The following is a 14513-nucleotide window of genomic DNA, read 5'->3' as shown; positions in this document are numbered from 1 at the left end:
TGCCTCCTAGGTGGTTCCAGATCCAGTCTGGGCTGATAGTGTAGATGAGCTATCACCAATGACTTCAGTGAACCTTTGGGTTTGTGTGAGATAGAAGTATTAGTGTTTTCCTAGGAAGATGTCATGAGATCTGAAGGAACTCTGTTTGGAAAAGTACCCCGAGTCATCCTCTATGGCTGTGTTCCTATCTGACTCACTGCCTATCATTTCTTTGTTGATATGCAACATTCACACAATTATAAAATTGTGTTTTCTTCCTAGCCAGGCCGTGGCTTTCTTCTGGAGGGTAATGTTTGTGTCAGACTGGCATGGTCTTCCTTACTGATTCACAAAATGCCAGGCACCAAGCCAACACTAGATACTGAATAAGATTTACATCAATATGTGAAGAGTCTAGAAGTGGACAAGACTGAAATTGTTCTATATGAACTATCAGTGTTACATTTTTCTTTAATTTTAGTGTGAAGGTCACTTTTGTGACCTATTAATCTTATTGCTTTGGAAAAGCAAAACTCCACAAAAGCTAAAAACAACAACAACAACAACAACAACAACCCTCTAGAATATTAATTTTGAGTAATGGAGCTGTAAACCCAATCATTGGCCCTCTCTTTAAGAGTCAGACATGAAGTAGAAAGCAACTCCAGCAATGTGAACATTTTGCTTATTAACATTTTGCTAAGGGTGTGCCGGTAATAAAAACCATTTATCATGGGAATGGGCTGACGGGTCTGCTAGGGGTCATTCCCTCAGGAACAGGAAGTTGGTGAGAGTACTATAACCAAACACTGGCCAAACTTTATTAGCTGTGACTCAGCTGGGGCTTTTTCAGCATGATGATACGAGACCAGTTTGTCACCATGATGAAGCTGTGACAGGTGGGAGTGATCTGTTGGTCTCACGTACAGATGAGGAAATGGTGAAGTCTAACGTATTTGAAGCAGTCTAGCTCTCTGATGGCACTCTGCTAATACCAACATTGACAATTACTAGAACATTAAATATGATTAGATATGTTCTTCTTAGAAAATTTGAGACAGGGCCTTGCTCAAAGACTACCAGGTAGACCTGGTTTAAAACTTGTTCTTAAATCTCTTCTTGTTGTCTTGAAAATCTTTTGAAGGTGATAGTAGATGACCCATGTAAAATATTTTGATAGGTTAAAAATGTCAGACAGGCCAGGCATAGTGGTACATTCCTGAAATCCAAGCATTATGGGAGTGGAAGATACATTTGAGGGCAGGGGCATCACACAGTTTCTACGGCCATTTTTATAAAAGTCAACCTAACTACTGATAGGCCTTTGTGCCTGTAGTTTTCTTTGTATGATGATAGGAATCCTGACCAAATGATTACTTTTGACAGTGGGATTGACCATTATTGTTATGACAATTTTATCTTAATTTCGGTCTTTCATTTATGGGTTATAGGAAAATTTACAATGCTAAGAAAGCAAGCCTTAGAGGTATCATAGTCCTGTGTTTATCCAGTTTCATAGCTGAAGTTCCAGGACCAGTGACCATGCTTCCTAGTTATGTGTTGTTACATTGCTGCTCATTAAAACTGGTGCAGCACAAAATTATTTTTCTAAGCTGTTACAGTATTTTGTTCCATACTTGCTTCTTAGAGCTAGATGTCCAAATATAACTGGATTTCTTCACGACACAGTCACAGTCTCTTGGAGTTACAAGATAATTGAGACACTTGCTGTTTCCCGGGTTTAACCCTCAGTCCCCAGTTTTGGGTTCTAAGACTATGCATTGCTATGTTAGGGAACTTTCCTAACATAGAAAATTTATTTTGCTATTAATTCTCTCTTTCTCCGTCTTAGATGCAGCTTCCTTCAATCTTAGTATGCAAGTCAAAATCACAAAAGAATTAACTTTCTCCTCATGAGCAGATAAATACAATTTTTAAAACAGTTTTGAAAGATATGTTAAATTTTTGAGAGACGGGGTCTCTTACAGATTAGCCAGTCCAAAAATTTGCTTTATAGCTAAGGATGACCTGGAATGGCTAATCCCAAGGATTGGGACTGCAGGCATGTGTTACCACACCCATGTCCTTATTCCATACATGCTTGAATGTTAGATTTGACTTTTCACTTAGCACTATACTGTCTACAGTGCCCCACCTCCATAAGAGGACACTCATGAAAGCAATGCAATTGTTCAGTGATGTAGTAACACTTGATTGCTCTCTAGTTTTCCTTTTTTTTTAAAGACAGGATCTTATACATTTCTAGATAGCTAGGACTCTACGTAGACCAGGTAGTCTGGCCTCAAGTTTGTAGCAATGCCTGTCCCTCAATGTTGGAAATGCAAGTGTGTAACACCACATTGGCTCCATTTTGCTTATTTTTCCTTATCTGTTGGTTATTGTTTGAGTCAAGAAGGTCTCACTCTCTGACTAGAACCCACCATGTAGCACAATCTGGTTTCAAACTGACCATCTTTCTGCCGTAAGTTCCTGAGTGTGGGATTATAAATGTACTACCTGCCACTCCCATCCCCAGCTCCATCTTGCTTTCTTTTAAATAATGCTGGGGGAGGGATGCAAATGAGCATGATTTAAAAACCAGTTTTATATTCAGATATGCACACGTGGCTTTAATTATGCAAATTCATTTAAAAGGATTTTCATTTACAGTAATGGAAAAGCTTTTACTGTTTTGGGAAAGCTTTAGCTGTAAGGGAATTTGGGGCACCTAATAACTTATAAATGTAATTGAATACTCATGGTAGCTGAAGATGAGTACTTTGATTTTTGGATTGTGTTGGAAGTGACTTTGGACTTGACTGGCTAGGCTGCGTGTTGAGAGCTTTGCTTCACTCTTGTTCTGCCTGCTGCTGATAACGATTTTTGTCTTTTTCCTCCCTGGGCTTCCCGTAGCTTGGCCACTGTGTAAGTACTTCATGCCTCAATAACTTAGGATGTGTTCAACTAGTTCATTGTTCTTAAGCACTGGAAAACATACTTGTTTTGTGCGTCTATTCTACAAGTACATCACTAAAAGTAGTTCTAAGATGAACAGAATCGATCTCTACATGTCATTTGCATTTTCTGTTTCTGTGAGTGGAATATTTCTTTTACTGCGCCTATAGTGATAGAGTGTAGGGATTTTCTTGTACAAATTTATTTCTATACAGGGGTCATTGTCAGTACTTAGCATGTCAGAAAGGCTGAGGAACTTGGGCTAATCTTCTTCAATGTGCCCTTTTTCATGCTCTGAATATCATGCTGTGTTTCCTGAGTCGTGTTTGAATGGCTTCTGTTTTAGTTTTGGCATGTGTCAGGCAGGTCTGCTTCAAGGGTTAACAAAGCTGTGGTTAGAGCAGTGCATCTCAGGAGCTATCAGTGGTGAGGAATCTGCTTTTCCTTCTTTTTCTGTTCACTTTTAAAGTTGGTAGTCCCAAAGTGACACTTTCATAAAATATATTTAGAAGTAATTTCTAGAAATAGCTACAAAGACAAAATATACAAGCCCTCCATTTTTGTTATTATGTACAATAGGCCTCCATTTGCTACTAAGGGCTCTGAGGAATTTATATTTAATTTCTGTGGTTCTGCATCTTCCTCCGGATCATTGGTGCACTGGTCCATGAGGGTAGAAGAAGAGGGGAACAGGGTTCAGATGGCTTTGGGTAAATGGAGACAGCCCTCTGGGAGAGGACTTCAATGTATCAGCTCAACTTTATTCTGGAGTAAAAGGAACCTATAGGATTGGGGAGCCTGGGGACAAACCCTAGTTTGCATTAAGTGACATGCTCCTATCGTAAGGCTTCCTATGTGCCAGCAGGGTCCTATAGAAAGCACCTAGCATAATTCTTAGTTACCATATGTGCAGCAGGGGAGCCTTCTAGCAGGCAAGTGTGCCCAGGGTCACCCTAGAGAGAAATCAGGCATCCATGGTTAGAGACAGATTTCAGATAAAGTCAGTCCTCCAGGCCCAGGGACATTCTCCAGATAAGGGCAGGTGGAGAGCAGGAAATGCCGCTGTGGGGGAGGAAGTCCTCATGTCACCGAGCTTTGGCAAAAGCTGCCAGACCATGATAGACTGCAACCTCTGACTAGCCAGCAAGGCCTCCTAGCAAATTTATAGATGGGTATGAGCTTGCCTGTGGCTCGTGGAATAGCGTAAGTTCTAGGAGCCTCTAGAGCTGCCAATGAGGAATGAAGAGGTGGCTCAGTAGTTAAGAAACCCCATAGCCCTTGGGGATTGGAGGCCCTCTGCTGGTCTCTTGAGAGTACCCAAGTGTGCGCTTGTCTGCTTGTATGTGCACGAGCGGGGGCACACACACACACACACACACACACACACACACACACAATTTAAAAAATTAAGATTAAAAACTACAAATCCTTAAAACCTATGTTGGGAAACAAACAAACAAGGTTTGTATGGAGTTGCCGTGGTGAGACAGGCTTGACAGGCCTTGGGGTAAAGCTGCAGAGTACCAGAAAATAACTAGCAAAGTGCAGCAGTTCCTCAGCAGCTTTGGAATCTGTATCTGAGAGATCATCGACTGTGGGTCCAGAATATTTGGGGAAAATGGTGTCTACACGAACAGACCCAGGCTGTTCTCTTCATCACCAGTCCTTAAACAGTACCGCACAGAAACTCTTCACATGCCATTGTTCAGGGTTGAGTGTTAGAGGAAATGTGGAGGTGAATTAATGTCAAGGGAGGGCATGTGTACCTCACATGCAGCTCCCACGTGGTCTATGTGTAAAGGATGTGAGCATGCTGGATTATGGTGTCTACAGGAGTCCTGGGAACCAGCCCATCCCCATGGGCATGGTCACTGCAGAGTGAGAGGGACTAGGCAAACTCCCCTGGAGGGCTGGTCTCTGTTCCCTGGGAGTAGGCAGATCAGTCTCTTTGAGAGGTCTCCCTCTGGGTGACTCTCACCCAAGGCACCTGACCAATTTTCTATCCCCTTAAAAAGTGAAAATACTGGAATATCCTTAAGTACTCCTAGACAAAGAGTGACCCCAGAGATCTGTGCTTGACATACAGGAGTGCACAGCAGAGTTTGTAGATTGGCTCCATGCATCATAAAACTATTGCAGATGAACTAAGAAATGAGGATTCTTTAAATTCCTGTATCAGTTTGAACAATTAGAAAATGGTATCTCAAAAGTTTAGTATAGAAATGGGTATAAGTGCTGTAAAAATGCTTCATGTTCCTGGGCATGTAGTAGGTTCCTAGTAAATGATAATTGGTCTCTTCCTTTAGATGATGAGTTTCCTGATGAGGAAGGGCTATGGGCACTTTGCATCCTATAGAAGGACTTATCCAGTATGGTAGAAAGATGTGAGCCCCACATACTTGTTTTGACTTCATAGGGAAAGACTGAGGGGTGGGGAGCTTGTCCCCCATGGCTGCCTTGCTGCTCCCTGAAATGATGAGTCAAACCTTGGAAGCAGAAGCAATGGCTTGAAACGCTAGTGTTCTAGTGTCTGAAGGGATTCGCTTGGTTTCCAGAATTTGAACAAAAGTTCTTGTATACTGCCGTACATTGCCTTTTTGTTGTTTGTTTTGGTTTGGGGTTTGGTGCTGGAGGTTGGTTGAGCCCAGAGCCTTGAGCATGTGAGATAAGCTCCCTACCACTGAGCTGCATCCCCAGGCTTCCACTGAGTAAAGTTGACCTCACTTTCCTCCTCTTCTTTTTCTAAGACCTTTAGGATTTAAGGTTGGATCGTGTGGTGTAGCAAACAGTATCATTCCTTTACTACTGATAATAGCATCCTCCCTCTATTTGGAGCTGAGAAACCTTTGCTTCTCGATGGCTTATTTTAAGTGTTCTGTGGTGATTTTTCAGTCTCTCCTGCAGCAGGAAGAGGACCTCACCTTGTGTTTGCTCTGTTCCTCTAGCTGAGGTCAGGAGGAGCTCAAGTGCTAGAAGGCTGCATCGCCGAAATCCACAACATCGTCAGCCTGGATCTCTCCGACAACGGTAAGACAGGAAAGAAACTAAAACACTTCCAGAACAAGCAAGGAACGGGGAAATGGCCCACTAGCCACAGCCCGATGTGCAAATTCTAACAAATCATATCTTCTATCCTGTGATGAAGATCTGAACACAGCAGTTTCCAAATGTTTATGTAATTAGCTTCATTTCTGCTGCTTTAGTGACTGTTCTGATCCTGTTAAATTTGTATAGAAAACTCATATAACAAGTTACCTAGCAGTGAGCAGTGTGGTGGGAGAGGGGAAACTGTCTGCCGATATGATTTCTGGGTCCCACTGACTTTGCATGGACACTTACTGTAGGGGGCTTAGGTAAGTCTTTGAAGAGACTGAGTTCACCCCTGTGAACCAATAGGCCATGAAAAGAGGGCAGAGAGCTCCTCTGAGAAGAAAGGCTGAGGGTGAGGGGCACTGAGCTCAGCACAGCAGGAATTCACTCCTCCGCTTGTGTTTTAATGCGGTCTTTACTCTCCTCTCCAGGTTTGGAATCCGACCTGTCTACCCTAATAGTGTGGCTCAGTAAAAACAGATCCATACAGCACCTGGCCTTAGGCAAAAATTTTAATAATATGAAACCCAAGTAAGAGTTTTGAACTTTCTATATGACAATGATGAAAATAACCAGCCTCCTGACAGCTTTTGATTTGATTCCACTGTCCACGTCTTTAAAATCCCTTTAGAAATCTGACGCCTGTGCTGGACAACTTAGTGCAGATGATCCAAGATGAAGACTCTGTGAGTATCACGTGACCCACTTTACTGTTTCCTCTTTGTGGTTATTTCTATTGGAATGATGCTGATGGGCTTTCAGATAATTTACATGTTTTACATTTTATCAGTGTTTTAAAAAGGGAATATGTCTTAGTAGAGTTTTGAATATATTTAAAATTCTATTCTCCTATTCATCAGGAAGATTAAAACCAAGAACTTTTACAAACATTGATAATTATTTTTATTATTAATTTGTGCGTGTGCTCAATCAGGAGCACCACGGTGCGTGTCCCAAGGTCAGAGGGTGACTCACAGGAGTCGGTTCTCCTCTTCAATTATGTGGGTCTTGTGGTTTTAGGTTGTGAGGCTTGGCAGCAGAACTGTTACCCTCTGGGTCATCTCATTGGTCCAGACTAAGAGACTGTCAAAGGTGTAAAGTACCTTCAGCCTGTCTGCATCTTAACCAGCTAATCCAGCAATCTGCAGATTATCTAGCTAGTTGTTTTTACCAGGTATTAAGCCAGGAAACATCGTGTTCTCAATTTGGACTTCACCTGGTAATTATACACAATTTCAGAACTAAGGAAGTTTGCTCTCATTTTCAGGGCTGCTTGGCGTCTGGTCATCTTTCTTGTGTTTTTATGCCTTTTTACTTGTTTCTGAGCTTTTAGATCAGAGTGAAGGTGTTGAATTTCCAATAGAATTCTATTGCGTGTGAGAGGGAAGATATTTAACCGAAAGTAGAACTGTCATGAATTCATTGGATTGAGAGTGGTGTGCCTTATGTTACATTTCATTGATGCTCCTTAAGACTTTGTCCTTCACAAAGTCATATTAGTGAGTTCCAGGAAAGGCGCAAAGCTACACAGAGAAACTCTGTCTTGAAAAACAAAACAAAACAAAACAAAAAATATATTCTATAAGGGATGGAGAGATGGCTCAGCGGTTAAGAGCACTGGCTGCTGCTCTTTCAGAGGTCCTGAGTTCAATTCCCAGTAACCAGAGAGTGGCTCACAACCATCTGTAATGAGATCTGGCGCCCTCTTCTGGCCTGAAAGCATAGGTGCAGACAGAACACTGTATACATAATAAATAGTAAGTCTTTAAACACAAAGTCATATTTAGTTATGAAGCATAGTTTCTAAAATTCAAATTCTTATTGCCATTATGAAGAGCCATAGTGTGGGCTTAAGGCAATTTTTTATATGAAACAGGTGGAGCATGTCACTTTCTGAAAATATCATTTCTGCTTTTGAATTGAAACCAGGAAATGCTAGAAAGTCCTATGACATCTGTACGCTGACTTCCTTAAGGCAGCTGTGGGGCTTTGGGGGTCAGGTACCTCTGTCCTGCTAGCCCCTCCTTACCTAAGACGTGAAAATTCTGTTTTCTTGATGTTCTCACATGTAGCTGAAATTTCTAACCTGTGCTAAACAATTCCATTAATTATTGAATGGATTCGCCTTCTTTGCTGAGACCTCATCTGCTAAGAACCTCAGTATCCCACTCCCCTTCTATTAGAATATTAACGTCAAGGGTAAAATTGGAGTGTAATTCTAATTTTATACATTTATCTTGGCTTTGTTCCACTCGGCTTTACTAACATTTCAGATTTCTTGAGACTGGCCCAATTTTAAAAGATTGGAGAACTTAATGCTACGAAATCATAGCTAGTATTCACCCCCACCTATGTGTCTTAGAAAGTAACTTAAGAAGTTTTTGAGTTTATGAAGATTATATATATTTCAAATTCTGATTATTGCTTAAGGGTCTTCAAATTGTTTTTGTACTTTTAGAGTTTCCCACTTAAAGATAATTTTGATATTTAAAAATGTACCTGAAAACACATTTGGAGATGACACATTTGCTATGTAAATGTGAATTCTGCCAGGTTGCAGGTTTGGTTAGAATGTTGATAGTAACTCTGCGATGAATAGCTTTTTTATTTTTGTGTCACTGAAAATGATGTGGGTTTTTCAAAAGGCAATCACTCCCCCCTTTTTTTTAACTTACGAATCTGCAAACCAATTTAAAGTGATTAGGAGTTGAGCCTCATGCACTCAAAAATTCCACAGAAAACTGATTCCTTTGGGCCTATTTTTGGCTTTGCTTAAGAGTTGGACATTCAGAAGTAATCTCCTCCTTTGACACTTTTTCCTCTGTGGAACACGTCCCTTGGCAGCCCGTGGGGTATCTTAGTCACCCAGAAGTGCACATGACACTTGGTGGGAAAACCCAGATTCCTGAGAGTCCCAGTGTCATCTTCCACTGTAGATGAAGGTGACTGCATACAGATTCATAAGATGGTGACAGTGAGTGGCCAATAAGGCAGAAAATCTTTTCTGAAGAACCAACCACACAAAAACCCATGTGATCCACAGAATAGGACGAGTTTCCCCCAGGAGGGCCTGCAACCTGGAGACGGAGTCTAGATTAAGCATTAAGCTTTCAGGTAGTACGGCTGTCTAGAAGTGCGATGAATCGGGAGAACTGGTCTTAAAAATATGTCTGTGGTTCAGACCCTCTTGTTCCCATTATGGCTCCACCCATTATTCTTTAGTGTTAATTGGGGTGTGTTAGAATTTGAATGTCGTGATGGAATAGCAGTTTGGTAGCTTCTTGATCTGGCAGTTTCCTAATATCAGAAAGAAGCCATGGCAGATGTTTTTGCCATAGTGGAATAGAGTGCAGAAATGGGGAGCTGGCCACAGTGTTGTGTGTGTTTTTGCCTGTGGTATCAGGTGGCCTGAGTCTGAGCATTTTCCAGTCATCTGAACGTAACATATTAAGAACACTGTAGCCACTTAGCTTTTTGGCTGAGATGTCATTGTCTCAGCCACCATCAGTCCCTTTCACTTGTATAGGTTTGATTCTGATTGAGGTACCAGTGCCTTCTGATTGGTCCCGGGTTGAGGCGGAGCAGCAGCATTTCATTTGGATGTCAAGGATGATGGTGTGGTCACTCAGTCTAACCAAGTCACATGATAGTGCTGGGTAGATATTTGACTATTTCATTTTTTATCCTCCTCCTTCTTTGAAACAGGGTCTCATATAGTGCAGTCTGGCCTCAATTTACCCTCCAGCCTATCTCTCTCAGGTGCTGAGATCACAGGCGTGAGCCACCATGCCTGACTGATGTCTAAATTTTAACTCCACCCCCCTCATCCTGTCCCTGGTATTTCAGTGAGGGAGACTTCTTTCTTTTATACACATTGGTGCATGATCAGTGCGACCTGGTGGGGCAGACATGGCGAGATCCTGTGTTGTGTTTGCTTGTTGTCATGGAGATCACTCAGGTTCATACTGTGCCCTAATTTCATAGGCCACTAAGAGAAAATTTAGAATCTTCTAGCCATTCACCTGCTTGGGATGTCAGAGCTGCTTAAGGGACTAAGGCTAGAGTAGACCACTACACATCACCCAGAAGATGTCTGCATTCTCCAGGCCTACATTGGGACTTTTAGTGCCTTTGTGGTTTATGCTTTGGAATTAATCCCATTTCATTAAGCTATGCCTTGCACCAGGTCCTACAAATGCAGATGCCCACAGGATTAGGGGGACAGTAGGGCAGGTTGAGTGATGTGGGTACAAGGAAGAAGCCCTGTTAAGAGTTTGGTCAGGTACCCTGTTGGTCAAACCAAGCCTGTGTCCAGCCTGTGTGGCTTTCAGTCTCTAGTTTAAGAGAACAGAGAAGGTGCTAGAGTGCAGTCACATACAGTGTGTGGTCAACTGAACAGGTCATACAGATATGACTTTTTGTTTCTAAACTGCAGACATAGCTTCTTATGGAAACTTAAGAGACTTAGATGATGATGGTCAAAATGGTTCTAAAATAAACTCCTGGGGGTAGAGTGATGGAGTTGTTGAGAGCACGCAGTCTGAAACCAGCTCGCTCAAGCTGATCCCGATTCAGCTCCTTTCTAACTCTGGGACTTCGTTTCTGTTTGGCTGTTTTGTTTTAGGTAAGATGGAATACCATGCACCCTGTGCTGGCTTTGAACTTCTGCTTCCACTTCCCAAGTGCTAGGGTTACAAACTTGTACTCCCCACTCATCCATGCCTTTTAGCTGTGTGACTTTGGCTGAGTTGTTAACCCTTTTTGTTTCTATTTGGTAAATGACGGTGACATTTGTGTAATGTCATGGATGGCTAAGAGGATTAAATGGTCTAGAGGGATGGCTCAGCTCTTAAAGGCTGGGCTCGCGAAAATATGTGATCAACACATGAAAAGAGTAAGTGGTGATTAGATATAATAGATGATTAATAAATATTCATTGGCCAAACATTATTCATCTTGGGTCGTTTTTATTTTTGTTCTTGGCCTCTGTGTTTTAAGGTTATTATTTCACTTGTAGAAAATAAAATGGGTAGAAAAGAATAATACCTCATTTGGGACGCTTTGGTGATCCATGGCTTGACACAAATGCCCCAGATATTCAGCAATAAAGCACCCGTTCTCCAGGTTTCACCTAGGAGGTCTGTCTGATCCCAGAACCTTCAGCTTCCAGCCTCATCCCCACCCGTGGCTTTAGACAGCAATTCCAAAGCAGACAGTTCAGTGGGTCCGACCCCTGGTTGTCTGTGGAGAGCGGATAGTGGTCATGACTTTGATGAGGCCATTCAGTGCTGTGTGCTGTCTGCCTGCAGCCTTTGCAGTCTTTATCCCTGGCTGACTCAAAACTCAAGGCTGAGGTCACCATCATCATCAATGCCCTGGGCAGCAACACCTCCCTGACCAAAGTGGACATCAGTGGAAATGGCATGGGTGATATGGGAGCGAAGATGCTCGCCAAGGCTCTGCAGATCAACACCAAGCTCAGGTAGGCTGGGCTGTCCTGGCCCTGAGGGGCGGGTGCTCCTTCTCGGGAGTCTGGGCCTCCCAGGATCCTCACTGGGAAGAAAGCAGTTTCATAACTTTCATCAGAGTACTTGGTTGGGACACTCTTGAATGTATGTATAGTATTTCCTCAGATGCCTGTCTTCACAAGTCTTCTGTGATGTAAAACCCTGACAGAGTGCTATGGTTCCTTTTACACTGGAGTCTTGACAGCTAACTGGGGAGATAATAATGGCAGTGAGGAACAGGGAAACCTTTTGTAGATCACGCTGAGGAGCAGACCCAGGAGGTCTGTGTCTTTTCGTGACAGGCCATGTTTTAAGAGATTCATCTTCAGGTGCTACAACTCAGCAAGCATCTCAGAACCTGCTTGCACACAAAAAAACTGACCATGAGATCCCCGGGCAATAAAGCTAGTGGTCCATCACCAACCATATATGGTTGTGAATCTGAGGCCTTTCCTCCACTTCTCACCTCTGTATGAAGACTTAAAACACAAGGGCACTGGAAGTGTGCTGTTCCAGGACTGGTTCCCCATCTGAACTATTTCTCTGTGTCCCAGACTTACCCTAGAGCTTTTTGTACACACAGCTCTTCTGTAGGACCAGCTTTGCTTTGTCCCTTTGTTGTCCTGATAGGCAGAGTGGCTGAGGTTTGTGGCTGGTCTGTCAGTCTGGTGAATGAAGAGCCAATACCTGTCTGTTGCTCTTCCAGGGCTCTTTTTGGAGGCTTCTCTTTCTCTAGCATGAGACAGAATTGGAACCCTCTGTTGAAACTGAAGCTACAAGGCAAGAACAGGGGCAGGGTCTTTGAAAGTCAGTGTGGGTAAAGGAGGTCCTTAGGCTTGGGGCGGTAAATCAGCAACAGCTGTCAGGCTGGAGTCCTCCAGACAAATGAAGGGCAGTTTTTGTGTTCAGGAAAATCCTAAAATACCTTAGAAGTACACATGTTCTATTTTCCTACAGTAGTAAGTAAACAGCTTCTGTTTTATAGTCTTTGCCAACAGAATGAATGAGGTTCTCATGACCACACCAGGACAGGGACATGAGAAAACACGAGACAGAGCAAAGTTCCTTCTAGGTTTTGAGGATAGAGAAGGTCCTGTACTGGAACATGTTTATGTTGGGCACAGGGCTGGAGCTTCAGTTTTTATGTGAATCTGAGGATGCTGTCTGAAGAACAGAGGGGCCAGGTCCTCTAGCTTTCTGGCTGGTACAGTCTTAAAAATTGCAGTAACTCGACATATTTGTTGCACTTTTAGGTGTTGATTTTCAATAATACTTGTATGATACCTGTGTTAAGCTCTAATGTTGGGGCTGATACCATGACATTCTGGGTTCAACTCCAGCATCAATCGATTGATAGAAAGAAAGAAAGCTAGCTAGCTAGATGATAGAGTATTAGGTGGGATGGCCAATTTTGTTTTGATGAAACAAATGAATGTTATTCCTTATCTACATAATGCTGTTAAAATGCTTACAGGCCTGTCTAACCTATGTCTTGTGAATGGCATGCCACTGCCTGCAGCCAGAGATAGCTATGAATTCAATCCAATATATACTCTTAAATTTACTTAAAACATTATGATGTTTTTAAAAAATTAAGTAACTGCACTGAATGGCTTTTGGTCATGAGTGTTGTGTTAGGACGTCAAAAGGTTGGATATGTCTAGACAGTATTGATTCGAAGCCATTTATCTCCAGTGGGACGATCATCTCCACCACACCTCAGTGTCTGATCATTGACATGGTTTCATTTCCAAACAGGACGGTCATCTGGGACAAAAACAACATTACCGCACAAGGCTTTCAAGATATAGCAGTTGCCATGGAAAAGTAAGTTTTAATTAGGATTCTTCTGAGACAGCACTGAAGAACCAATGGTATTAGTGCCACCTAGGGGGTGGGAGAAGAAACCATAGGTAGATATCAGCTCTTTGCAAACCAGCCACGGGGTCAGGAGGACAGTGACTTTGCCCTGATTGAGTTTTCTCATGTGCACAAGGGTGGAGGTGCTGATCTGCCAAGGCAGATGGTCATCACCATCACTGTTCCTCCTGAGTTTGTGGTCCACAGTCTCTCTGCGCTGGGTTTACTTTTCTGTTTATCTGGACAACATGGGGGATGAAGGTGGGAATGAAGAGGGGGTATCTATAGTTCAGAAAATAAAAGTGAAATTAATTAGTGGTGAGTCTTATTATTTTATTGCTAGGAAATTTTTTTATTGTAATTGATATCTACATTTGTTATTTGCTGCCAAATGTACTTTTCTGATCAACGAAATGAAAAAGTAACAATACTAGACACGGATGAAAATAATACTGGAATTTCTTCTGTTTTGGCCAATGTCAATCTAAGAAACAAATCAGAGTGTCTCCAAAGCAGAGAGGTATTTGTGGTACTCACCCAGAAGAGCAAAACATCACATGGAGTCCTTGAGCACATTCACAGACGTTGAGGCAAGGCAAACAGGGCAATTCACTGAGCTTACTGGACCCAAGGAAGAACTTGACATCACCTCATTGATGGAGGTGCGATTGCCAAGCAAGACTTCCAGAGCATCTTGTCTTAATTGCTACAGCCTTAAAAATGTTAAAGATGACATTTTCTTACTGCAACTTGTACACATGGACCATGGTGCTTCCAGTATTGGAAGGGTTGTGTCACTATTTATCTGAGACTTGCAGGCAGGAACATGACCTCATTTATCCCTAGGTCTAGTGTGGACCAAGGTGACCAGAGTGGGGCCTGTCTACCATCAGATTCCAGAACACTCTAAGCAGATTCTGAGCCTTGAAAAGGGGATGTTCTAAAACACAATGGGAGATGGGGGCTGCCACAGAGAAACCTTTTTCTCAGGAAAGGGAGAAAATTCTCACTGTCCTGGATCTCTGCCCATGCCCAGTTTCTAGTGGCATATCTCACTTCTTCATTTATTCCTCCCCCCCCCCCCCCCAGGGAGAGAATCAGAGTAATCTTCGAATACTTTTT

The 14513-nt window shown here is 42.5% G+C and overlaps 1 protein-coding gene across 16 annotated transcripts in view; it reads left to right on the top strand.

Annotated features, from left to right (window-relative positions):
- The window catches only part of Carmil1 (capping protein regulator and myosin 1 linker 1), a 289003-nt gene that overhangs the window by 197007 nt on the left and 77483 nt on the right, over positions 1-14513 (top strand). For 10 of the 16 annotated variants that reach the window (XR_004945061.1, XR_004945060.1, XM_036189080.1 and 7 more), the window contains 6 exons: positions 2893-2904; positions 5880-5961; positions 6456-6555; positions 6656-6710; positions 11334-11506; positions 13290-13358. Coding sequence is in view for 14 of the 16 variants with exons in the window: in XM_036189080.1 (XP_036044973.1) it covers positions 2893-2904; positions 5880-5961; positions 6456-6555; positions 6656-6710; positions 11334-11506; positions 13290-13358 (491 nt within the window). In the remaining 2 variants the exon portion in view is untranslated. The remainder of the gene's footprint in view (positions 1-2892; positions 2905-5879; positions 5962-6455; positions 6556-6655; positions 6711-11333; positions 11507-13289; positions 13359-14513) is intronic. The other 6 variants (XM_036189086.1, XM_036189081.1, XM_036189082.1 and 3 more) reach the window with 1 other exon arrangement.

This window comes from Onychomys torridus, chromosome 5 (genome assembly GCF_903995425.1).
Source record: "Onychomys torridus chromosome 5, mOncTor1.1, whole genome shotgun sequence".
In the NCBI taxonomy this organism is placed as follows: domain Eukaryota; kingdom Metazoa; phylum Chordata; class Mammalia; order Rodentia; family Cricetidae; genus Onychomys; species Onychomys torridus.
Note: the sequence above shows the minus strand (reverse complement) of the source record. Positions and strands in the feature narration are given on the sequence as shown.